At 39.9% G+C, this 24845-nt stretch overlaps 2 protein-coding genes across 6 annotated transcripts in view; one reads left to right on the top strand and one right to left on the bottom strand.

Moving 5' to 3' along the window:
• atad2b (ATPase family AAA domain containing 2B) overlaps window positions 1–4806 on the top strand; it is an 83751-nt gene extending 78945 nt beyond the window's left edge. The window contains exon 29 of the transcript XR_004895951.1: window positions 4774–4806. The gene's annotated coding sequence lies outside the window, so the exon portion shown is untranslated. The remainder of the gene's footprint in view (window positions 1–4773) is intronic.
• The window catches only part of LOC116041995 (kelch-like protein 29), a 219684-nt gene continuing 195121 nt past the window's right edge, over window positions 283–24845 (bottom strand). For all 5 annotated transcript variants that reach the window (XM_031288114.2, XM_031288115.2, XM_031288119.2 and 2 more), the window contains 3 exons: window positions 18784–18977; window positions 4605–4749; window positions 283–1760 (listed from right to left, as the gene is read on the bottom strand). In XM_031288114.2, coding sequence (XP_031143974.1) covers window positions 1577–1760; window positions 4605–4749; window positions 18784–18977 — 523 coding nt within the window. In that variant the 3' untranslated portion in view covers window positions 283–1576. The remainder of the gene's footprint in view (window positions 1761–4604; window positions 4750–18783; window positions 18978–24845) is intronic.

Consider the following 24845-nt stretch of genomic DNA (forward strand, 5'->3'; position numbering starts at 1 on the left):
ACTTGTGTACTTCACCCCCATGTTCTGTGGTTCTCGTGTATTTGTTGAGTTCTTTTCTTGTAAATTTACCACTTTAATGTCAGGGAATATCCAAGTTGGTTTCTAGTAAAGTTACGACCTAATTCTTGGAATATTACCATCCTCCCCTGGCTCTATTTTTTTTTTTTTTTTTTAGCCGACATTGGCCCTAATATGCTGTCGTAGTTGCTTTTGAGCAAATAAATACTCAACATATCCCCTTGATTCATTAATACAGTATATAAAAAAAGACTTGACAATGTGTTCATGTTCAGGTATATGTATTAGGTTTCAATAATAACAATTGGTAATTTCTCCTTTTTGGGTACAGATTTACAGACATACCATTTTGAATCCGAACCTATAATTTTTTTTTTTCTAAAAACATTTATACAGAATTGCCTTCAGGTTTTAAAATATACATATTTCCTTCCTGTATGTACAGAATACCAACCCAAAATCCTTTGTGGGTTGCAATGAAACAGGTTGTATAAAACAAAAAGAAGGTGGGGGTGGAAACCGATGAAAGACACAAAAACATGGATTAACAGATAACTATAACGGTCACATGTGATTATTGTGCTTTTTTTACCAGAGGAACTGTCCCAACTTGAACATCTGATCAGAGGTCAGTGAAAGGAGGAATTCCCTCTCTCTTTCTAAATGTAGCCGTCTTCGTCCCAGAGCGCAAGAGAGTGTGAATCAAGGGGGGGGGGGGGGAGACAGGCCACTCACCCTCCAGATGATATCTTAATCAGACTGGAATTACACAAGAACATAGAAAAAAAAAAGAGATTTTCTCTTTTTAAACCCTGCCTGACCCAGATTTTATGGGTTTTCCTATGTTTAGCAAGTCATTAGACTTGTAACCGGGTTACACAGAGTTCAAAATCTGTTTTTAAAATTACCTCATAAATCCACACGCACGGTAGGAATTCCTCTTCCCGACACAGCAGCAGAGAGAGAGAAGAAATTCGTTCCATGCACTGATAAAGACGAAAACAGTCCGTGGATTCCTTTCCTTCACTTTTCATCCTGTCCTGTAGATGCCACTACTGAAAAACATTCATACACCACAAAGAAACTCTGCTCTCTAATGCATGACTGGAAAACTGACACCTGTTAAACATAATTCTTAAGAAGCTGGACCTGCAATGGCTTTCACTGCGCTGAGTCCGAGTATAGTAAAGAAATAGGGAGGTGGTGAGTTTAGAGATCTGGAAAAGACAGAACTGAAACCAAGGAGTTTGTCATTTACTAAGAGGATCCCTGTGCCTGTTGGATGAGAGGATGAACTACTACCATGACACATACAGCACTGGAGGTTAGGCACCGTCACCATGACATGGCTGAGTAGTTGAACATGAGTACATTCTGCACAGGGCTTTTTTCTTCTTTTTTTTTGGGTCCTGGGACAAGAAACAGAGTGGATGGATGCTCGCGTCAAGTCCAGAGGTTGTTCACCGTCCGACCCTGAGCTGCCGTCGCACATCGTCCCACAACCGGCGCTCAGCTGGTGTTTGCCGTCGACCCAGTGTGATGGGGTCCCCAGCCGCCCTCAGCCGCTCTGAATGTACTTCTTGATGACCACACAGCCGTGTCTGAAGAGCGGGCAGGGCAGTGACTGCAGGAGCGTCCAAGTGTTGCTGCAAGGGTCGAAGGTCTCCATGTTGCCGAGGGCTGGACCCTCGCTGCTCACGATGCCTCCTGTGGCGTAGATCTTCCCGTCCAGGATCACAGCGCTGCACAGGCACACACAGAATTATGCTTTTGATTAGAGGTCTTTCTTTTAAAAGAGTAGAATCCTTAAAAGGGAATGGATTGACATTTTGGGTAATATCTGCTTTCATGCGGAGAGTTAAATGAGAAGATCGACGGCACCCCCATATCTGTTCGTTATATATGAAGCTACAGCCAGTAGGCAGTTAGCTTAGCTTAGCACAAAAACTCTAACCTGGGAAAACAGCTAGCCTGACTCTGACAAATGGTAACAAAATCGGCCTACTAGCACCTCTAGCTCACTCACAAACAAATTATATCTCATTTCATTCTTTAAATCTTTCTTTTTGTGTGTGTGTGTGTGTGTGTGTGTGTGTGTGTGTGTGTGTGTGTGTGTGTGTGTGTGTGTGTGGGGGGTTATGTGTGCGACTATGTCTGACTGAGCAACAAGAAATGGGGTACATCCCATGTCCCTTATTTGATAGGTCCTCGGCTGAAGTGATTATGTCCCTCCTCCGTGAAGGGCGTCTCACAGCCCTTATTTCTGCCCTGAGGAGCAATAATTGAGGAGGGATCACTAAGGAGCTATGAGCGAGGAAACACGAGAGCAGCCTTCCAGGAAGCCGTGCAGCTGAAAGGGTTGCTAACTCCGCCTATAAAGCTGACGAATTCACGTGATGCTTCAGAGGAAACAACGTCTTAAACACATCTGCTCGTTGCCTCTCTCCTGCCATGATTTCCTCGTGTCTTTCCCGTGCTTCCTCAGTGGGAGGGACTAAGACGGCAGGAAGGGAGGCAAGTGGAGGATGCAATTTAAGATGCCGCTATAGTCCGGCACATAACCCCCCAAAGGGATAGTGAATTGTTTTTGTACAGACTAAAACAAGACATGGGTTAATAAGTGAGCATAAGAGGTGTTGCTAGGTGGATTTTAACATTTGAATAAGCCAGGCTAGCTGTTTTGCCCCTGTTTACAGTCTTTGTGCTAAGCTAAGCTAACTTGTATTTACTGTGCAGGCATGAGAGTGAGTTTAATTTTTCGTAACATGCATATTTCGCAAAAATACTCCTTTAAGGTTCAGTTTCTGATACTTTTCATGGTCAGCATTATTGTATTTTGTCATTTTAATCCCATTGATGTAATATATCTATGACTCACAGTTATTGTCAATCGTGATCAGAGAAACAAAGCCAGTTAGAGGACAACATCTCCATAAACATGCTGATTGTCGCGCTTGAGATTGTCTGACATCACGCACACATGCTCTCGACATGCCCAACGAGGCTACTTTGTAAGGTAGGGGGAAAACCACACACCTTACATTCCCTCTTGAGGGCGAGAGAGAGAAAACTAATGAAAAAGCAAATGTCTCTACAAATGTGCTCATTTGATATGAGAAACAGAAACAGCAGTTTGTGTGCAGAGAGGATTAAAATTTGGGCTCTAAGCTGATTAGGGCTTTGTACTCCTATTGGGGTTTGGAACGATCTGCATTTACCTAAGGTGCGCGCTCAAACACACGCGCGCGCGCGCGCGCGCGCGCACACACACACACACACACACACACACACACACACACACACACACACACACACACACACACACACACACACACACACACAGCGAACAACATGCAGTCCTATTGCCCAAATTCACAACACTGTTGGGAAGGAAACAGATTTTTACATAAAGCCTAAATCTACTTAGAGAGAAAGCACAGCTGATCTGAAAATGGAGAGAGCGCAGGGGAAAAAGCCTGGAGCTGCTCTTCCTGATAAACAGAGGGGAGGTGTAGGCCTGCAGAGGGCCGGACACAGCGAGGGGAGAATATCAGCTCTCCTGCACGATGACCTGCTAGACTTCATCTTCTGTGCAGGAGCATTCACTGAAGATAGTGCTGTGTCTGAGTATCTGTGCATTTCTCTTTTGGCAACCCTGTGTGTTTGTTGTTGCTCCCTCCTTCCTCCTCTCGTGTCAGACTTAGTTAAATGTAGCAGAACAGCTGCCTGGCGCGTGCTGGTGCAGCTTATCAATAACTCTGACAACATGATTTATGTTATACATTCTGCACATAAGATCACTGCCTGTAATTGCTTCTCCAAATGGACTTTGTGCATGCTTCTTTTATTCTCAGCTTCTGCAACAACAAAAAAAGAAGAAAAAAGGGCTCGGGCGTAGGAAAAGCATGGGTTCATTATCCAGCAGACTGCACACCTCAGTGGCTCGAGTTGACTGGGCTATTAGGATGTGATCCTGCTGTTGTTAATTTTCATTTATTTCCTTTTATCAGCTAGGATGTATCCACAAGTGGTATAAAAGTTACAGGTGTGGACTGCTATTTCTTGTTTCACAAACATTACACTCACATGTGCAAATAAATTACAAATTATCTCACACAGTTTTAACTCAGGATAAAATAGAGCGATTCAGTGCTGTGAAAGAAAGTTGATTAAATCAAGCTGAGTCTCTGCTATTCCAACGGATGTGTCTCGTTTCTCTCAGCGTGACAGACGGTGGCGTTACTGATCAAGCAATTTTACGAATCAAGCCTATGAATTAGAGAGCTATTTTTCAACCAAGGGAGAATTTTCACAACCTAATTGCAGCGTGTTGAAAACACTGTCAGCCCACGACATTCGTTTTAATTAACTGGCCTGAATGCAAATATTTTCCCTGTGCAGCGTTTTACCGTCATGACGCAAAAACTAACACATTACAAATAAGCTAAAAGGGTAAAAATTTCTTGAGGCTGTGTAATAATGTCAGAGTGTTTTTGATGCTTGAAATAAATCAGACAGAAAATCTTTACAATTCCACGCTGGGGATTTAACTTACGTATGGCACTGCTACATTAATAAACTCCTACCTGCAGAACTGCCGAGAGTGATTCATGTTGGGACCAGCCTTGATGTTGCCTTTGTCTGGGTCATATATAGTGGTGGCTCGAGCGTAGGCTCCTCCCAGGATGAATATAAAACCGTTTAGACTCACTGCAGGGGCGTATTTGTTATCTAAAGATGTGGGAGGAAGAGAAGGAGAGAGGGAGAGAGAGGGAAGAAAGGGAGAGATTTTTGTCAAAGAAAACAGAGAGCTATTGTTTAATGTCATTCTCACATACAGCAGAAATTTCCATTCTGTATAATGGCTTTTCTTTTCTCTCCCCCCCACCGCTTTTGATCACTAGGCTGCATGCAAAAATCATCATCACCATTCTCCTTATCACTTTACAGATGTGCCATTCTCAAGATTGCTTTGGAGAAAATGAAAAAACACAACGGAGAATGGATGGCAAACCAGTGAAAAAGCGGAGTTCATAAATCACAGTGGCTTTATTGGGTTCTGCTCCAAAATATGTTTGGGCTTGGCAGCAATATAAAAGAGTTACCTAAGTCCCAATAATTCACAATTGCATTACGCCCTCTGGCACATCCATAGATTCACAAAGAAAAAAAAAAAATCACTGTGCACATGTATTGGGAATACATGAGTGAACAGGTGGTAAACTGCATACTGTGCATAATGTATAATTCAATCTGATACAGTATATAGCACAGGAGGAAAACACAGGCATTGAAGCAGCACCACTGTAGAATTATAGATGGGAAACAAAATGAAACCGTGGTTTGTGTGGAACAATGCCATTGGAAACCTGCAGCTTGTGAGTAGCAGCCCTGCTGTGTGGGATAGGAAGTGTATTTCAAACTCAGAGCAATTTCTCTCGAGCAGACTGCAGCTAACCAATTTACAAGCAGCATGAATAATGCACAGACACTTGGTCGTGAGCCGCCGTCCTCGCTGTTTTCTGCCACAATTGACAGACATCCCTCATTGGAGACGGGCAACAGGAAGAGGGTTGTCTGACGCCTTAATAATGGCGACCGTAAAAGCTCCCCTCGTGTAGTAAAACCACCTCCCTTCTTCTCCGCCTTCTCCCCCTGCTGCTGAGAGCAGTCCGACATGTTTAATTAACAGGTCATCTCTGGAGGCAAGAGGTGCTTCTGCTGCTCCTCAGGCTGACACTCTGAATGAGCTGCACTGCATTAGCTGTTCAGCTACTACACTCAACTCATAATGTACTGTAACAACAAGACTTGGGGCCAGATGCATAAAACTGTGTATTCACGACTAAAACAGAAATATGCATATTCATTCATTTCAAAAGCTGCACATACACACGGTTCTGGTTCATCAATCTCAAACATTGTGGAACTGGACGCACATGCATGAGCCTCATTTCCACTCCCACTGCTTGCCATGAATTGATTTAGAAACAATCTTAAACATCCAGGTGCATATTGATACTTGGGCCCGCTCCACCACTCATAAGACCTGCCGATAAGAAGAACGGCAAAGAAGAAGTGCAATTTCACCGATTGTGTCTCATCGACAAGATTCTCCAAAAGCGGCGGAACAGCTGTCATTACGCACGGCTGCGGCTATTTGTAAAGCCCATACCACTAATTCATCACATGTTCCTTCACCACAGTAATAGCTCAATCATGATTATTAAATGTCAGAAGGATGATCAATGATTTATTTACAGAGCTTGTATTGAAACAGACCACAAAGTGCTTCACAATTCAGGATCAAATTAAAAGATCATTAACAGACACTGGAATGTAAATAAAAAGAATAAAATTCATCACCCATAAATCATTTTAAATTAAGTTTAGAAATGTGCATTTGATTTGTGTTTACAGCAAAAATAACAGTGAAAACTGGTAAAAAACAAAACAATGTTTTAGTCTAGTTACATCCCTCACCTTATATTTAATCTTCTCCTTATCAAAACAATGTAAATGCCAGGTCTCACTGCACATTCCTATGTAAATATCCGTTTATTTGTGGGGAAATGGCGTATGAAATGCTCACAATGACAATGCTAACATGCTGATGTTAAAGGAGACATATCATGCTCATTTTCAGGTTCATACTTGTATTTTGGGTTTCTACTAGAACATTTTAACATGCTTTAATGTTCAAACACATTCTTTTTCTCATACTGTCTGTCTGAATATACCTGTATTCACCCTCTGTCTAAAACACTCTGTTTTAGTGCTTGTCTCTTTAAGCTCCCCCTCCCGAAAAACCCAGTCTGCTCTGATTGGCTTGCTAGAAAAATATAACACAACTTTGCAAAGGTAGCTTTCAAGCCGTGGTTGGACACTCAGATGGGGGGTGGTTAAATCCCATGGTTATCTAGGCAGCCAACAAAAAACTGACTGGGTTGTCTTATATCATAGTTTGTGGGAAGCACTTCAGATTAGCAAAGTGAATTTTTTATTATATGTCCCCTTTAAGCATGTGTAAGGTTCCATGTTACTATGTTCGCCATCTTACTTTACTGTGTTAGCATGCTAACATTTGCTAACTAGAAAATGTATTTCCTGCAGAAAATGCTTGCGAATGCTGAAAAGCTAAATTGCTAAAGCTAAACTGGATTGCTGGTATAATTGCATAAGAAGAAGCTGAAGTACTGAGAATATTTTTGTCTGTAACTGTAATTTCTTTTTGTCTGGGGAAAAGTGCGGTGTCATGGTCTAGAGCAAGCCTTGCCCTGGCTTTGATGTTAAATTATCACACCTGTTTGTTTATAAACTGCTTGCTACTGAGATTAACTGAAAGAGCCCTGGTAAACTTCCCATCGAAGGAGCCTAAACGATATGTGGTATCAATATAATGACCTCACCCTGGGCACCAGAAAGCACTTGCAAATGTATTGATATATAATTTGTGTGGATAAAGTTAAAAAATGTGGGCATATTAGTGATTTGAAAAAGTGGTACTGTGCTTTTGTCCAGAAATGTCAAGGATGTTTAACAAGGGCTGTCAATAAAGAAATGCTTGTGGCTCTTGTCATTTGAAGGCTCACAGAACCAAATGTATATCTAGAATTTGACATATAATTGGTGTATGAGAAGTAAAAATTGTGGCTGTAAGAGCAAGTTAAAGAGAAAGTTTTAAGATGATGTTCTCGCATAGTATAGTCATAGTATGTTGAAAATATTTATAAAAAAGTAATAGTATAATATGGTGAAAAAAGTCATAGTATTCAATGTTGAAAAACTGATTAAAAAAAGTCATAGTATAGTATGTTGAAAAAAGTGATAAAGAAAATCATGCCATAGTATGTCATAGTAGTCAGTATGGCAAAAAAGTCATAGTATAAGTATGAAGAAAAAAAGTCATGAAAAAGGCATAGTATAGTATGTCGAAAAAAGTCATAAAAAAGTCATAATATAGTATGTCGAAAAAAGTCTTAAAAAGTCATAGTATAGTATGTCAAAAAAGTAATAAAAATGGCATAGTATAGTATTTCGAAAAAAAGTAAAAAAAAAAGGCATAGTGTAGTATGTCGAAAAGTCATAGTATAGTATGTCAAAAAAAGTCATATTATAGTAGGTCGAAAAAGGCATAGTATAGAATGTTTCGAAAAAAGTAATAAAAAAGTCATAGTATAGTATGTCGAAAAAAGTCAAAAAATTCATAGTATAGTATATCGAAAAAAGTCAAAAGAGTCATAGTATAGTATGTCGAAAAAAGTCATAGTATGTCGAAAAAAGTAATAAAAAGGCATAGTATAGTATGTCAAACAAAGTCAAAAATGGCATAGTATGGCGAAAAAAAGTCATAAAAAAGGCATAATATAGTATGTCAAAAAAAGTCATAGTATAGTACATATAAAAAATAAATAAAAAAGGCATAGAATAGTATGTCGAAAAAAGTCATAAAAAAGGCATAGTATAGTAAGTCAAAAAAAGTCATAGTATAGTATGTCAAAAAAAGTTATAGTATAGTATGTTGAAAAAAGTCATATTATAGTAGGTCGAAAAAAGGCATAGTATAGAATGTCGAAAAAAGTCATAAAAAAGTCAGTATAGTATGTCGAAAAAAGTCAAAAAATTCATAGTATAGTATATCGAAAAAAGTCAAAAAGGTCATAGTATAGTATGTCGAAAAAAGTCATAGTATAGTATGTCAAAAAAAGTCATTAAAAAGTCATAGTATGTCGAAAAAAGTAATAAAAAGGCATAGTATAGTATGTCGAAAAAAGTCATAGTATAGTATGTCAAAAAAAGTCAAAAATGGCATAGTATGGCGAAAAAAGTCATAAAAAAGGCATAGTATAGTATGTCAAAAAAAGTCATAGTATAGTACATCGAAAAAAGTCAAAAGAGTCATAGTATAGTATGTCGAAAAAAGTCATAGTATAGTATGTAAAAAAAGTCATAAAAATGGCATAGTATAATATTTCGAAAAAGTAAAAAAAAAAGGCATAGTGTAGTATGTCGAAAAGTCATAGTATAGTATGTCAAAAAAAGTCATAGTATAGTATGTTGAAAAAAGTCATATTATAGTAGGTCGAAAAAGGCATAGTATAGAATGTCGAAAAAAGTAATAAAAAAGTCATAGTATAGTATGTCGAAAAAAGTCAAAAAATTCATAGTATATCGAAAAAAGTCAAAAGAGTCATAGTATAGTATGTCGAAAAAAGTCATAGTATAGTATGTCAAAAAAGTCATTAAAAAGTCATAGTATAGTATGTCGAAAAAAGTAAAAAAGGCATAGTATAGTATGTCGAAAAAAGCCAAAAAAGTCATAGTATAGCATGTCGAAAAAAGTCATAAAAAAGGCATAGTATAGTATGTCGAAAAAAAGTCATAGTATAGTATGTCAAAAAAGTAATTAAAAAGTCATAGTATAGTATGTCGAAAAAAGTAAAAAAAGGCATAGTATAGTATGTCAAAAAAAGTCATAGTATAGTATGTCAAAAAGTCGAAAAAAGTCATAGTATAGCATGTCGAAAAAAGTCATAAAAAAGGCATAGTATAGTATGTCAAAAAAAAGTCATAGTATAGTACGTATAAAAAATAAATAAAAAAGGCATAGAATAGTATGTCGAAAAAAGTCATAAAAAAGGCATAGTATAGTACGTATAAAAAATAAATAAAAAAGGCATAGTATAGTAAGTCAAAAAAAGTCATAGTATAGTATGTCAAAAAAAGTCATAGTATAGAATGTCGAAAAAAGTCAAAAAATTCATAGTATAGTGTATCGAAAAAAGTCAAAAGAGTCATAGTATAGTATGTCGAAAAAAGTCATAGTATAGTATGTCAAAAAAAGTCATTAAAAAGTCATAATATAGTATGTCAAAAAAAGTAATAAAAAGGCATAGTATAGTATGTCAAAAAAGTCATAGTATAGTAAGTTTAAAAAATAAATAAAAAAGGCATAGAATAGTATGTCGAAAAAGTCATAAAAAGGTCATAGTATAGTATGTCGAAAAAAGTCATAAAAAGGCATAGAATAGTATGTCGAAATAGGTCATAAAAAAGGCATAGAATAGTATGTCAAAATAGGTCATAAAAAAGTCATAGTATAGTATGTCGAAAAAAGTCATACAAAAGTCATAGTATAGTATGTCGAAAAAAGCCAAAAAAGTAATTGCATAGTATGTCGAAAAAAGTCATAAAAAAGTAATAGTACAGTATGTCGAAAAAAGTCCAAAAAGTCATCGTATAGTATGTCGAAAAAAGTCATAGTATAGTATGTCGAAAAAAGTCATGAAAAAGTCATAGTATAGTATGTCAAAAAAAGTCATAAAAAGGTCAGAGTATAGTATGTCAAAAAAAGTCATAAAAAGGTCATAGTATAGTATGTCGAAAAAAGCCAAAAAAGTCATAGTATAGTATGTCGAAAAAAGTCATAGTATAGTATGTCGAAAAAAGCCAAAAAAGTCATAGTATAGTATGTCGAAAAAAGTCATAGTATAATATGTCGAAAAAAGTCATAAAAAAGTAATAGTAGAGTATGTCGAAAAAAGTCAAAAAAGTCATAGTATAGTATGTCCAAAAAAGTCAAAAAAGTCATAGTATAGTATGTCGAAAAAAGTCATAGTACGTCAAAAAAAGTCATACAAAAGTCGTAGTATAGTATGTCGAAGAAAGTCATGAAAAAGTAATAGTATAGTATGTCGAAAAAAGTCATAGTATAGTATGTCGAAAAAAGTCATAAAAAAGGCATAGTATAGTATGTCGAAAAAGTCATAAAAAAGGCATAGTATAGTATGTCGAAAAAAGTCATAAAAAAGGTCATAGTATAGTATGTCGAAAAAAGTCATAAAAAGGCATAGAATAGTATGTCGAAATAGGTCATAAAAAAGGTATAGTATGTCAAAATAGGTCATAAAAAAGGCATAGTATAGTATGTAAAAATAGGTCATAAAAAAGGCATAGTATAGTATGTCGAAAAAAGGCATAAAAAAGTCGTAGTATAGTATGTCGACAAAAGTCATAAAAAAGTCACAGTATAGTATGTTGTAAAAAATGATAGAAAAGTCAAAGGGCCCAATTTTAACGATCTGAAATGCAAGTATCAAATGCAAGTAGCTTTGTGGGCAGATCTCGGGCGGGATAAATGACTCTTGCGCCCGACGCAAATCTAAAATGGGTTGGCCTGAAGTAGCTACATTACTCATAGGTGTGGTTTGGGCGTAACGTGCGATAAACCAATCAATCAGAGTATGCTAGGCGCACGCTCTTAATACATCCATGGGCGTGCGCCAGGAGCAGTTCACAGCCGAGGAGACTGACGTTTGCTATTGATTTTTCTATTTGACAAAATGTAAATAAAGAAATGTCACAAAAACATACTTTCCGATGGTTTGGGCTCACTCTCACTGAATCACGAGGTTATGAATGCATGGTGATATTTTTGCAATGTAGTCTAACATTAGACCGAGATTACCTCACTATAGACGATGCAGCTCTTCTGTCTCTCCTCTCCCGTGCTGCTGCTGGGGCATTTGGGTTAAGTGGCATCGGCACATGCAGTTCAACATCACATCTCCTTAAGTCCTCTAATATTTCCTTATTTATGTCATCAACACATCCATGATTCATGGTCATATTTTTCCTTGTATTTATGTATGGTTTGCAAAAATGGGAACTGCTGCATTACGGCCAAGCATGCGCCCTTAAAATAGCATCTGAATAACGCTCCACTGACTTTAGACTAGGTTTTTCCTGGTCTGTGGCGGAATTGTTTTCTGAAACTGCAAAATAGCACTAGGGAACGTTTGCACCGGAACACGCCTCCTCTTTTTGGTGAACTGCCCTCGGGAATACAAGTTCATTCCCTAATTTACCGACGTGAGCCTGTGGAGGGAAAAGCCCGCTGTGCGTCAGGTTCAAAATAGGAATGATACATGTCGGTGTACAAAGTCAATTGTGCTGGGTGCAAGATAGGGCCCATAGTATAGTATGTCAAAAAAGTCATAGTATGGTATGTTGAAAAAAGTAGTACAAAATCAGAGCAAAAAAAAATAAAAAATGTAATATTTTAAAAAGTATAAATGGTAGAAAAAAGTTGAATACGAGCACAACTGTCCTTAAAGAGGTGAACATTTTGATATTTGAATGATTTTTGTAGCTGAAAGTATGCAGAGGCAGTAAGCAGCCGAAAGTTGTACGGAAGAATATGATAACAATATTGTGAATGCTGCTGAATCAGCATTCATTCACAATTCACAATTAGCACTAAACACAAAGTACAGTTGTGTCATCCTCTGGGGACCATGCATGTATGTACATAATGTCATAATATGCCATTATATTTCAGTCTAGACCAAAGTAGTGGATTGACTGACAGAGAGACACTGCCATCCATGCTGCTATCATGGCTAAAAAAAAAACCACTTAACTTTAGCCTTTAAATTGACTCCATGCAGTTGTTTCATGTGTTATAAGACCACAGTTCATACATTTACACACACTGAAATCCAATAAAAAAATTCCTCTGCAACCATCTGAGGCGTCAGCTTCAATTTCAGCCCTTGAGAAACAAGTTGCTACTGATTGGTCCTCCTCACGTTCTGCCTGACGTGTTTATTTTCTTCTTTTACCTGCCTCATCTCATTGATATGCTGCTGCCAGTCTTTTTACGAGGGTGTGTGTGAGTATGTGTGTGTGTGTGTGTGTGTGTGTGTGTGTGGCATGTGTACATGATGTTTTGTGTTAGGTCCCATAAACACAGAACACTCATTTCTCTCTGTTCGGCGCCTGAGGCAGAATAATAACAATATGCTCTCAAAGGAAAAACCTCTCTCTCTTTTTCCCCACAGAAACTCTCACCATTGCTCCTTGCTGCTCTCCCGTGGACCCACAGTAAGCAGTGGGTTTGAGTGCTTGGAAAAGTACCAGGTGGGTATAACTTGTTCTCATTTGGCAAGCCTCGAAAGGACTGCTGGGGAGGATCAACATCTCGCCGCCACTTTGCTTCTGCTCTTATCCCCTGGCCTTCGATGTAGAAAAAGATTGCACGTAATTGCTGAAAACATTCAAATTCCGGGATAAACCTTGCTATTTTTGGAGACTCACAATGGACTTTGTCTGATTTCACAACTCTAAGGTTAGGAAACGCAGCCAACAATCCACAAGTGACCACATTCTACATAAAACATGAATAAAGGAAAGGGAGAGGTAAAAAAAAGACAGCAAAACAAGGTAGAGGTGATAGAAGTACAGCTGTGCCTGTGGGCCAACACGGGCTGACGCAGCCTCTCACACTCTGATAAAACAGCTTAGTCACCGCATCTGGGACCCCTCAGGCTGGGGTCAAGGACAGCAAACAAGTGAAGACACACACACACACACACACACACACACACACACACACCCACAGCTATGAGGACATTTTTGGCTGCTGTCTAAACACACACCTTGTTGTTCCCTCACATCCTTTCCTATCTGATTCCTACATCTACACGGCAGATATCTGATTCTTTAAAACCGGAACACTACCGCAGCGAACACACACACACACACACACACACAACTAAATTATACCAATACTGTACAGATCTAGATAAGACAGTTCTCTCTGATAAAGACTCCCAAACAGTAGTTGTCATCCCAAAGCCGCGGCGTTACAGCGGCATGGAAATGTGCGGTCAGTCACAGGCGGAGGAGGAACAATAAACAAGGAATACACAAGACATTCTCCTGGAGGATGAGGTGCTGGGTATCGTCTCCAGCTTCCCACCAGAGAGCACGAGGGAAAAGGAGAAAATAGGACAAAGAAGCTTCAGTACTTGCTGCCAGAACTTAGATAAGATTACAACAAGGTAATTGGAGCAGCAAAACAACTTTTTTCCTTTTCTACACAATGTCCTTTTATGTGGTGTGAGGAGAATAAGAGCAGCCTTTGAAATGACGGGACAAAAACAGCAGAGGGACTGAAAGAGGATGATGTACTTTAATGACCATTAAAGTAGAACGTGTGAGTGAGGAGGGGGGGGCATGTCCAATTAGGTGTCTATGGAAACACTCCATGTTCTCCACCTCTCTCGCTCCGTCACCTTCCCCTCATCATCCTCCATCTCCATGATGGCGGTCTCAACCGATGTGATACGTTATTTGAGCGAGTAGTTGTTCTGCCGTCAATTTCCCGTTGGGTCCCTGGAGTCGACCAGTCAATGGAGACCTGTCTGCCAACAGGGGGTGCACGCCGTACACGTATGGCGTGTGTTTCCATGTGGATGTGTGATAGCAAGGGACTTTTTAAATGTGTTTTCAAAGGCTCACCTTACCCAAATTATGAAAAAGTTTTCCCAAGAACCTCTAAGGGTTTCTAACCATGCAGATAGTTTTTAAAGGCCCTGACACTTTTTCTTAATTAGCTTCTTACTTTGAGTGATGGGGTGTTCATGAACACACCTTTCTGGCAAATGCAGGTTGGTCATTTCACATGAGATATTTCTGTATATATTTGTTTTTCTCTGTGATCCTTTCACCGGTTTGAAGTGGGCAGGGCTTCATTTAAAAACAAAAAAAAAGTGATGTAATAATGCACTTCCATGGCATCACCAATTTAGCAACATTTTAATTTAGTTGCTGAGTTGTTAGTTACTGTGAATCAAATCTGATCAAACCATGCCCCCACAGTCCTGATGAAGCAGATACAGTTTTTGAGTGTTACATTACACCTATAATTTGACTGTTGCTTAGTAAGTCAGGAATATTGAATGTTAGAGAAATATTTTATATTATATATATTTTTTTCTTTAATATCTGTGTCCACCATGATATAATGGAGATGAATAGATTTAAATAAAAAGAATAATCACCAACATCTCCATATTCATTGTTCACTATTACAGAAGCAGTGCCCCAATTACTCCATAGAACACGCTGTTTTTGCCGGGTCCTATTTCTTTAGTCAAAATTTGTTCATAGAAATAGGCAGAGGATAAAAGCCCAAGAAGGGCTCATATCAGTTATGACATTTGAAAAAATGATCTGTGAGACTGCACCTAGGCATGGCTGTGTTTTGAACTAGAGGTTGGAGAGGTTGATAGGACTGTTATTATTTTTGCAGGTTATTTGGTCATAAACTTAGTATTGAACACATTGAAATTGTGTCCTGATGGCTAGAAGATAGATAGAAAGTAAGGGTTATTTTAAAGGATCCTGAGGGGAACAAGGATGTTATGGCAGTCCATCAAATAGTTTTTGAGATATGTGGTGGACCGACAAACCACCATTTCTTTCTCTTGAGCCATGCAGCTGGCGTGGCCAAAAAAACAAAACAAACAGGTTCTGTCACCAAATAAGAAAATAAGGTCCATTAGTCCTCTATCAGGGACGCTATTTCTTATTAAAGATTGACATCTGCTATGTTCGGTAAGATGACGATTAGAAGACTTTCTCTTTGAATTAGTTTTTAAATGAAGAAATTAATAATGTGGGAGATGTATCTTGTATTTAAAAGTAGCCTACATATTTGAAAAATATGAGAAAATGGCCTCATACCACACTGCCATGCTATGAAAAGTAAGGCTGAATCCCAGAGGCATATGGATTCATATATATATCTAGAAATCTCATTTTTCAATGCATTTTTCACCTCCACTGTGGTGGCAGAAATTTCAGAGTCTCAAAACCTCGGCATTATGTTTATTTGGGTGAACTGACCTTTTAAAGAAAAGCAACAAGGCCTCATAAATAGTTTACTGAATGTGAGGAGGCTCAATTATGCTCCCATGTTTCAGTAAATATACTGCTCAGCAGACAGACATACTGAAGACAAATGAGGATGTAGTTGAAGCTGCGGGGACATCTCAATAGAAATGTTGAAGGGACTATTTTTGGCACAAGGAATATTATTTTTCACTCTGCAAGAGATAGGAAGTCAGTCCTGATAAGTGTTTGTGAAACCCATTTGCAGTTCATGCAGGAGATGGTCCAAGCAGAGGGAAAAAACACACGCACACTCACACAGTCCCAGAAAACGCGCACAGCTGTATTTGTGTCAGTCGATAAGACAGTGCTGGGAGATGGTGAGAGACGGAGGGGGGAGACAGTGAGAGAGAGAGAAGGGGATGAGAGAGAGAGAGAGATGAAAAGAGAGATTAGAGAGGGAAAGCGATGGAGGGAGGCAGAGGGTTGATCGAGAAGCGCTCCCCACCGGCTCACTAAAATCAACGCCAGCCCAATTTCACAGGAAGCACTAAACCTGTCCATTATCTCCCGGCTCGTTGGCTGTCAGACGCAGGCTCATCTACACCCTGACAGATGATGGTCTGTCTGTCAGCATCTGTCCTACACACATACACACACACACACACACACACACACACACACACACACACACACATACACACGGAGTAACCTCCTGGCCCGTTACATAATTCATGCGCTATGTACCTGTGCCCCCGGGGGATGTATAGTTGATATGAGGTAAGGAGAGGCTGTGTGTGTGTCTGCATCTCTGTGTGTGTGCATGTGTGTTTCTCACCAGCCTTTTCTCTCATTCCTCCTCTGCCAGCTGCTCTCCCAGCCCTTTAATACCACTCAGCCCCAAACACTCACGTTACATAATCATAATTTCGCTCACAGTAGTCTCGCTCTGAAAAGGCACTAATAAATATAGTATCTGGGCATCAGTGCTAAGGGAAGTGCCTCCGCACCGGTGCTTTAATGACACAAGAACAACGTCTTGTCAGGAAACATTTGAATTCAAATACATTTTTGACCCTGTGTTTCTCTCTGATGTCCCGCTGCTCCGGGTGTTGCCTGCAGCAACAGTATGCCACCATTTGAGATATTAATTAAATTTTTTTAAGGCAGCATTTGGACAGCTCTTTGCCCTGAGAATCCCAAATTTGCCAGCATCTTAAATGCGATAATCCAGCATGAAATATAGAATTTTTATTTGTATGGAAAATTTATTTATTTATTAAAATGAACATAAACATAGACTTTTTTTTGCTTTGAAAATATAAAATACTGCTGCAGCTTTAGAAGGAATAGTTCGCGAGAAAGTGAATACGCGTATTTCTAAAAATGTCGGAGAGATAGTTAAGGAGATGGGTACCACTCTCATAACTACCCGGTAAATATATAGCTACTGCCAGCAGCAGTAGCTTAGCTTAGCATTAGGACTGGAAACAGGGAAACAGTTAGCCCGGCTCTGTCCAAAGGTTACAAAATACTGTTCGGCGACCAGCACCTCTAAAGCTCAGTATTTCTTATGTTATATTTCTTTGTTTAATCAGTAGAAAAACCAAAGTGTAAAAATGACAATATTCCATTATGCTGGCCATTTGCTGGACTATTTCTTGGCTGCGACCAGCAACTTCCTGGAGTCTCCACTGGATGCCTGTAGTCTGGGAACATACCCCCCCCTGTGAAAAAAGCAAATTGCCGTACATTTCTCCGTTTTTTGTACGGATTAAACAAACAAGATATAACATGTTAGTTAGTATGCTTTACAGTGGCTGGTAGGTGGATTTTATTACCTTTGGACAGAGTCAGACTATCAACAATCATCAATGTGCGGCCCTTTCAAGGATATATCTTTGTGAAAAAAAACCTGCCTGTGGATTGTTTATCTTTGCACTGGGAACACAGCTGTCCACAGCTGTTTTTAAATTACGCAGAGTTGTACACTGGTTTTTCCTGCCACCTTTAAGTTATGACACTTGGTTAAAGTGTTTCTTCTGGTGCTGTGTCCTTCACAGGTCCCAGGTGGCTCTGACTGGAATGTGACTGCAGGTTTGTGCAGTGAATAACTAAAGAGTTTTGGCCAATAACATGTCAGAAGCCACCCATCATTTCAGCTATGGTCTTCTCGTTATAATGATAGATGGAAAAGGTCACACTGACCACTGAATTTTCTGTTACCATGGGTGTGGGTCAACATTTTCACTGAAATAAACTCTAATCCTGAAGACTAAAATCACATTTTTTTTTCTCTTACATTTTAAAATGATAGGTTGTTTTATGTCTGAGAGGAACTATTGAACATCCAAATCAAGAAGTTGGCTTTCATCTTCACCTGAGCACACAGGAGATATTGATATAAAACTCCTTCATAAAAAATTGACCAACGTGTCAACATGGGATGTCCAGGTACATTGAAGGGTACGAAGTGCAACATGAAGGGAACATGAAGCACCCACAACAGATTCAGCCTCATAAAGTCATCTACTGTATGACAATATGTTACCATCAAATGGCAGTCAGGAGCTTAGTCAAGCACATGATATGGAAGGCATTCAAGAGGGTAGAGTTGTGAGAACACTGTTGCTAGGCAACCTGGCAACCATAATGGAGGCCCAAAGGCTCTCTAATGAGATCGCACTGTGTCAATGACCACAAAGGACATAAGATTATATTCAAGAAACGCATGCATATTAATGGGTACAGTAATGTTGCAATATGTGCCTTTTGCAGTTTGGTGTTACATTACTGATAAAAAGCGTGAATATTAATATGCATGGTTTTATTAAGCTGGTTCATCTCTTTCAAATGGGAAATGCAAAGGCATAATGAGGAAAGAGAAACCACACATTTGGGAGTATCAACCTGGTAAACACTGGTTTAAAAAGGAAACAACAGTGCTGTCATTGTACAAAAGGTGATGGCAACACGTACCCCGAGGACACGGCATCTCTACGCTGTGTCGAAGCTTGTGCGTGAAAGAATGTGCGTGTAAAACCACATTTTGATGACAAAGACTGTGGGTGTTGTCACCTGTCTTACCTATCATGGGTGATTCGATGAAGCTCCAGGTGTCGCTCTGCGGTACATAGGACTGGAGGACCCCCGCCGAGCGCCCGGCCTCGTTCACACCTCCGAACACGAAGACCTTCCCCCCGCACACCGTGGCTGCCGCAGAATGGACCGGCTTAGGAAGAGGAGAAACCGTCTCCCACTGGTTGGTGATGGTGTCGTACCTGGAGTGAAAAAAAAATTCAGATTATAGTAATTTCAACCTTGGATGAATTTGAATTGAAAACCAAAGCAAAATAAATCAAGAGAAAAATCAGGTCAAGGTGCAAACTTTCCATTTCCATTAAACAGATCAACAATGGGGAGTATCTAAATGACCTAAACTCTAATGATTCATACCAGTAGTGTAAAGATAAAGTTCCCACTGCTCTGAAATTGCTGTGAAACGCTCGTTTTGGCTGCAGGGCTGACAGATATAATTAGCAGAATGCCTACACCACCAGGGAAGATGAAAAAGACCAACTATTACGTACAATGACAGCAATTAAAGCAATTACACAAAGCAACATATGTTGGGAGCTACAAGCCATTAGTCTCTAGAGTTGGGCTGTGTGTCAGCGCTGAGCTTTGGACCTTTCTCACTGAGCCCTATTTGGCACAGCCTAAAACTCAGCCGACCCAAACCGGCACGAACAGATGAAAGGGTCTGACACAATGGGCTGCATGACAACAAGACACTGGCTTATGCGACTGTGCCCTTGTCAAAGGTTGGCCGTGCGTTTATACTGTATGTATATTTCAGAAATTTACATTTGTGTTTGGTGTGCGTGCTGCATGTGTTTAGACACGTGTTTGTGTGTGTGTTTTTTTGCCCCGTGGCTCCATTAGCGTAGCGTATTAGCAGTGTAAACCTGTGTCCATGGGCCACGGATCAAAGCAGCCCCACCGAGCCCCGCCTTCCAGCTGGAGAAGGCCTCATTAAAGAGACGCAAACAGGTCCAGGATCTGCGATTAAAACACACATCTATTCAGACTAAAGCAAGCCTTCTTAATCAAGGTTGTCTCTGTATTATAAAAGAAAAGAAAGCCTTTCAAACTGTAGCCAATCTCCCCCAGACCAACAAACCTTACACATCAAAAATTAACGACTCAAAAAAGTAGACTCCCATACTGTCACTTAAAGGCAAATTATGTATGATTTTTTTACTGGCGTCAATGACCTTTCATTGGGTGTTTTGCCTAATTTTAGCGAGCACACAGGTGTCTACTTTCTCATCTGATGTACCCGTCAAAGACGTACAGGTGTGCCATGAGATATTTTTCGGTCTTTGGATGCTTTACTTCTGTACCTGGCATTAGGAGTCAGGTTGGAAGCTCTGTTTGCATCCACCTTCCTGTGAGAAGGCCGTTAGATAAAGTGCGAGAGGAGACGAGTGAATAAGCCTTCGGGAAAATTGTCTTTGGGGGTCCGATAATGTTCTTGGCGACAACTGCTGAGGGGATGAGTTTAAAACGACTGGCAGTCTGAGAAAGTGGTGACACAGAAGACACTTTGGGAGAGGTGTTGGGACAGAGTGCCAATTAGCACTGTTTTAAACAAGGATACACACACACACACACACACACACACACACACACACACACATATAGCAGCATCAGGTTAAGTAACTGAGTGCTGCTGAGATTGAAGGACTAACATGTATCTCATTCTCTGGCAGATGTAATTACCTGTCAGACCACATCGGGGGAGGTTCATAAATTTAAGGGTCAGACACTGCCGAGTGAAGCTGATTACGGGATAGACAAAAGGCCACCAGGACTACTGCAAACAGCTGGTCATGATGGAAAAAGATAAAGGAAAAGAAAAAACGAAGCACTCAATTATTCACATGGTCCCATGGCATGAAAATGTCACTTCATGAGGTTTTTTAACATTAATATGTGTTCCCCCAGCCTGCCTATGGTCCCCCAGTGGCTAGAAATGGCGATAGGTGTAAAGCCCTGAGTATCCTGCTCTGCCTTTGAGAAAATTAAAGTTCAGATGGGCCGATCTGGAATCTTACCTCCCCTTTCTCTGCTTTGCCCGCCAAGAGAATTTGGCCCACAAATGAGAGAGAGACATCATGGCTTTCAAACGAGCAAAGTGGCAGTGGGTCAAGGCCACACCCCCACCCTCCACCTTGCCCCCACAATCCACCTTGCCCCCCCCCCCTCCTCCTCAACAGTTACAGACACAGAAATGGCACATCCTAAGGAAAGCTCATTGTGGGACTGGCTCTAGTGGCTGTTATTCTGCACCAAGGCTGAATTTCGGGAAAGAGACTTCAGATACAGTATTAGGGGACCACTAAAGTCTATATAAAAGCATCCAAAGAGCACCATGTCATGGGACCTTTAAAGAAATTCTGAGAGATGTAATATCTTGCTGCTTTCATCCTCAAATTTGGTTTTAGATCTTAATCTTTTTTTCAAGAACTGCATGTATTTGTTTACCTTGCACGGCACCCAGATTCTTGCTATCTCACAAGATGTCGAACCGAGAATCACAGGATCCCATATCACACGATAATGCGTTTGTGTGCTAACGGCAGTGGACCAAACCAGTCAGCTAATCTTCCTGCAGGACTTTGTGGGTGTAGTTCAGATGATCAGATTCTGAATCTTGGATTTCTAAATTATTTTTTCAACACTTTACAGCAGTGAGAAAAGCAGAGACTAAACACAAGTACACAAGAGTGCGGATGAAGAAAATACGTTTTCAAGGGCCGTTATTGTAAACATGGCACAGCTATTACGCATCATCAAAAGGGTCAGGAGTTGTGATAAGAGGAACATGTGCAGGTCAGAAGAAACTCAGTCTCAGAGGTCATGAATCTGATTGAATTCATTACACGTGTGATTCACCATCAAGCATTTAATATGAACCGTGACATTAGACTGACATTGAAATGATTCTCAGCGTGGGTGTATATGGTTTGATTATATCTCCAAGGCAGAGGAGAAGGAGGAAGGAGAGAGGCAGAAAAAACACACACACACACACACACACACACACTATTATAACAACAAAGACAGAGAAATGGGATTCAGCCATATCTCTCCTTATAACTCTGAAGCTCTCCATCAGACAGAAAAGGCAGACAGAGCTTTTTCATTGTCACTAAGACGCTGTTGGAGTTTATCCATCAACATGTTGCACAGCATCGATCGCTTTTTTTCTAAAGTGTTTATACACAAAGACTGATCACTGCATGGAGCCATGTAATCGTCTGTAGCTCCTGACAGGGCTTGTTTCATCACGCAGGGACAATCATCTCCAAAATGTGGCTGCGGGGTTACAACAGAGCAAACAATGCAGGATTGTGTTCCTTTATGTACAGAGAGAGAGAGACAGAAAGAGAGACAGATAGAAAGGGTAGACAGAGATTATGAATGAAAGAAAGAGGCCAGGCTTTCAACAAGATTTGCCTCTGAGTATGTTCTCTGGATGTAATCTGGATAAAGAAAAACAAGTTAATTCTCGCAGCACGCACTGCGACTGACAAACAAATCAGAGTTACAATTCAATGTCAGCCAGGTGTATAAGCAACCCATGCAGTGTGATTGTGTTGGTGAAAGAGTAACCAGCTAACGTTTCTCTGGCCTTTGCTTTCCATTGACCCAGCTGGATAAGAACCATAATGTTTGATAACACCAGGCAAAGTTGGATAGTTGCCACTGAATTACAGTCACACCTGTCATGTTTATTCATGTTGACAGCAGATGCTCCCACCTGCTTGCATGCTCTGCGTAGTGCACATGAAAAATTGGATCCAACCTTAATATACCAGTCTGCAACCAACAATAGGGAGGGAGCGTAAATCCACATTTTTTATTATCATTTGGTGGCTGGTTTAGTATGCCCCAGCAAGACTCATTACGAGATCAAATAGGTGTATGAATATAAAACAATTTCTTGCATATCTACTCAGGTTCTACATCATGTATCTATTTTGTATTTCAGATTAGATTCAAACATTTTAATAAACACACCTCTGTTTGTGTGTGTGTTTTTTTGCCCCGTGGCTCCATTAGCGTAGCGTGTTAGGAGTGTAAACCTGTGTCCATGGGCCACGGATCAAAGCAGCCCCACCGAGCCCCGCCTTCCAGCTGGAGAAGGCCTCATTAAAGAGACGCAAACAGGTCCAGGATCTGCGAGAACAATTTCTTGCATATCTACTCGGGTTCTACATCATGTATCTATTTTGTATTTCAGATTAGATTCAAACGTTTTAATAAACACCTTTAAAGGGTGAGTGGTTCATTTTTTAAATTGTCACCAAATCCCACCTAAACCAACAAAGTGTTCCATCTCTCAATACTTTGCAACTTCCCCACTCAGCCACAAGCTGTTTCATTCAAACTGAAGACATGAATATATGGATTCCTTTTTTTAAAGGCTAAATACTTTTTTTGAATAGCTGGGCACTGCAGTTTTTCAAACAGGAAAAAAAAGTGCATTTGTTGGGAACTATTTTTGGTGGCGCATTACACATGCTCTATCTAGTCAATGTTTACTGCAGCAGGACGGTGAATGTGGGGTTCAATCAAAATAAACTACAGTGCCCATGTTCATTGTAATCAATAGTGGCCAACAGTTGGCTTTGACGACACAGGCAATACTTGTTAATAAGATCAAATAATTGTTGGTTTTGGTCTTTTCATGATTTTTGTTGACAAAATATAAAATATGGCCAGCCTTATCCTTATAAGCTATCATAGGTTAGTTCTATATATTCTATATTTCCAACCTGCTAACTCCGTATGAGCCTCATTGTAGGTCTCTGTTTCAGTAGTTTGCAGTTGAAACTAACAAACAGAGGAGACTGTGCCTTGCTATCAGGGCCAATGGACTCTGGGATGAGGAGATTGGCTGAGCTAGCTCTTTATCTCCATTTAAAAACACATAATTTTAGATGTTTTATACTGCATCTCAATAGAAAGTTGTTCCAAAATCCATTTCTGTCCTCTGACTGGAACATGCGTCAGTACGTGGGCTTCACCGGCTAAGACAATGTCACTCAGTGATGACATCATCACAGATGAGCTGAGAAAACATGGAGCATTAGCAGATATTGCCCCGCGGGCCCTCACTTTGTAACGTTAACTAGGAAACGTACATCTGAATCAGAGAGCATAAAAATTAATGGATTCAGTAAAGTGCCGTTATGCATTCCATTGGATTTGCTTGGTGGCATTACACGTCTAAAAGCCTTGTGTGTGTGTGTGTGTGTGTGTGTGTGTGTGTGTGTGTGTGTGTGTGCCATCTATTTTTTTCCCCTCTGTTTATGGAGCAGCTGCAATGGAGCAGCATCAAGGTTCAATAAAAAGATGGATACATCTAAAAATTATGAATCAGTAAGTGTGTATAATGTGACGGCAAAATCAGTTAAACCCATAGGTAAAGACTTTGGCAAATTTACAAAGTGTTGACCAATGCCTGCCTCTTGAAGCTGACCACGTACCCTCTATCTTTTTGCCATGACCTTCACAGCACATAGACTAGCTGTGTCTCTTACCACAACACACAAATGATGCAATCTAACCATGGAGAAGGCGCCCGAGGCATCACAGCCAATTCACTAATGTGGTTACCTGCAGGCGAGTGTGGATGATGAGCCACGCTTTTCTCAATACCTCGCTGTCTCTCTTTTTCACACACAATCACACACATACGATAAACTATAATAGATGGGCTGCCAGTCTCTGAGATACTGACACATATCCATTTTCCCTGAGATACAAATTACAGCATATACGTAAGAGTGAGAAACTAGAGTGGGGAGTAAGAAAGAGGAAAGAAATAAAAACCCTGCCTCCCTCAGATAACAAAACCACTCAGGATATATACACCACAACACTGACAAAAAGATCCATTAAGTGGCAGAAGAGTGCATCATGCTGCATATTAAGGTTGGATCTAATTCTTCATGTGCCAAACTGGAATGCCATGCAAACACTTACTGCTAACAATAGCTACAGTATCCATATACCAGCAATTCAAATCATAGATATTCAAACAGCTCGTAATGGAAGATACGGGAGAGACAACA

Source organism: Sander lucioperca, chromosome 19, assembly GCF_008315115.2.
Source record: "Sander lucioperca isolate FBNREF2018 chromosome 19, SLUC_FBN_1.2, whole genome shotgun sequence".
NCBI lineage: Eukaryota > Metazoa > Chordata > Actinopteri > Perciformes > Percidae > Sander > Sander lucioperca.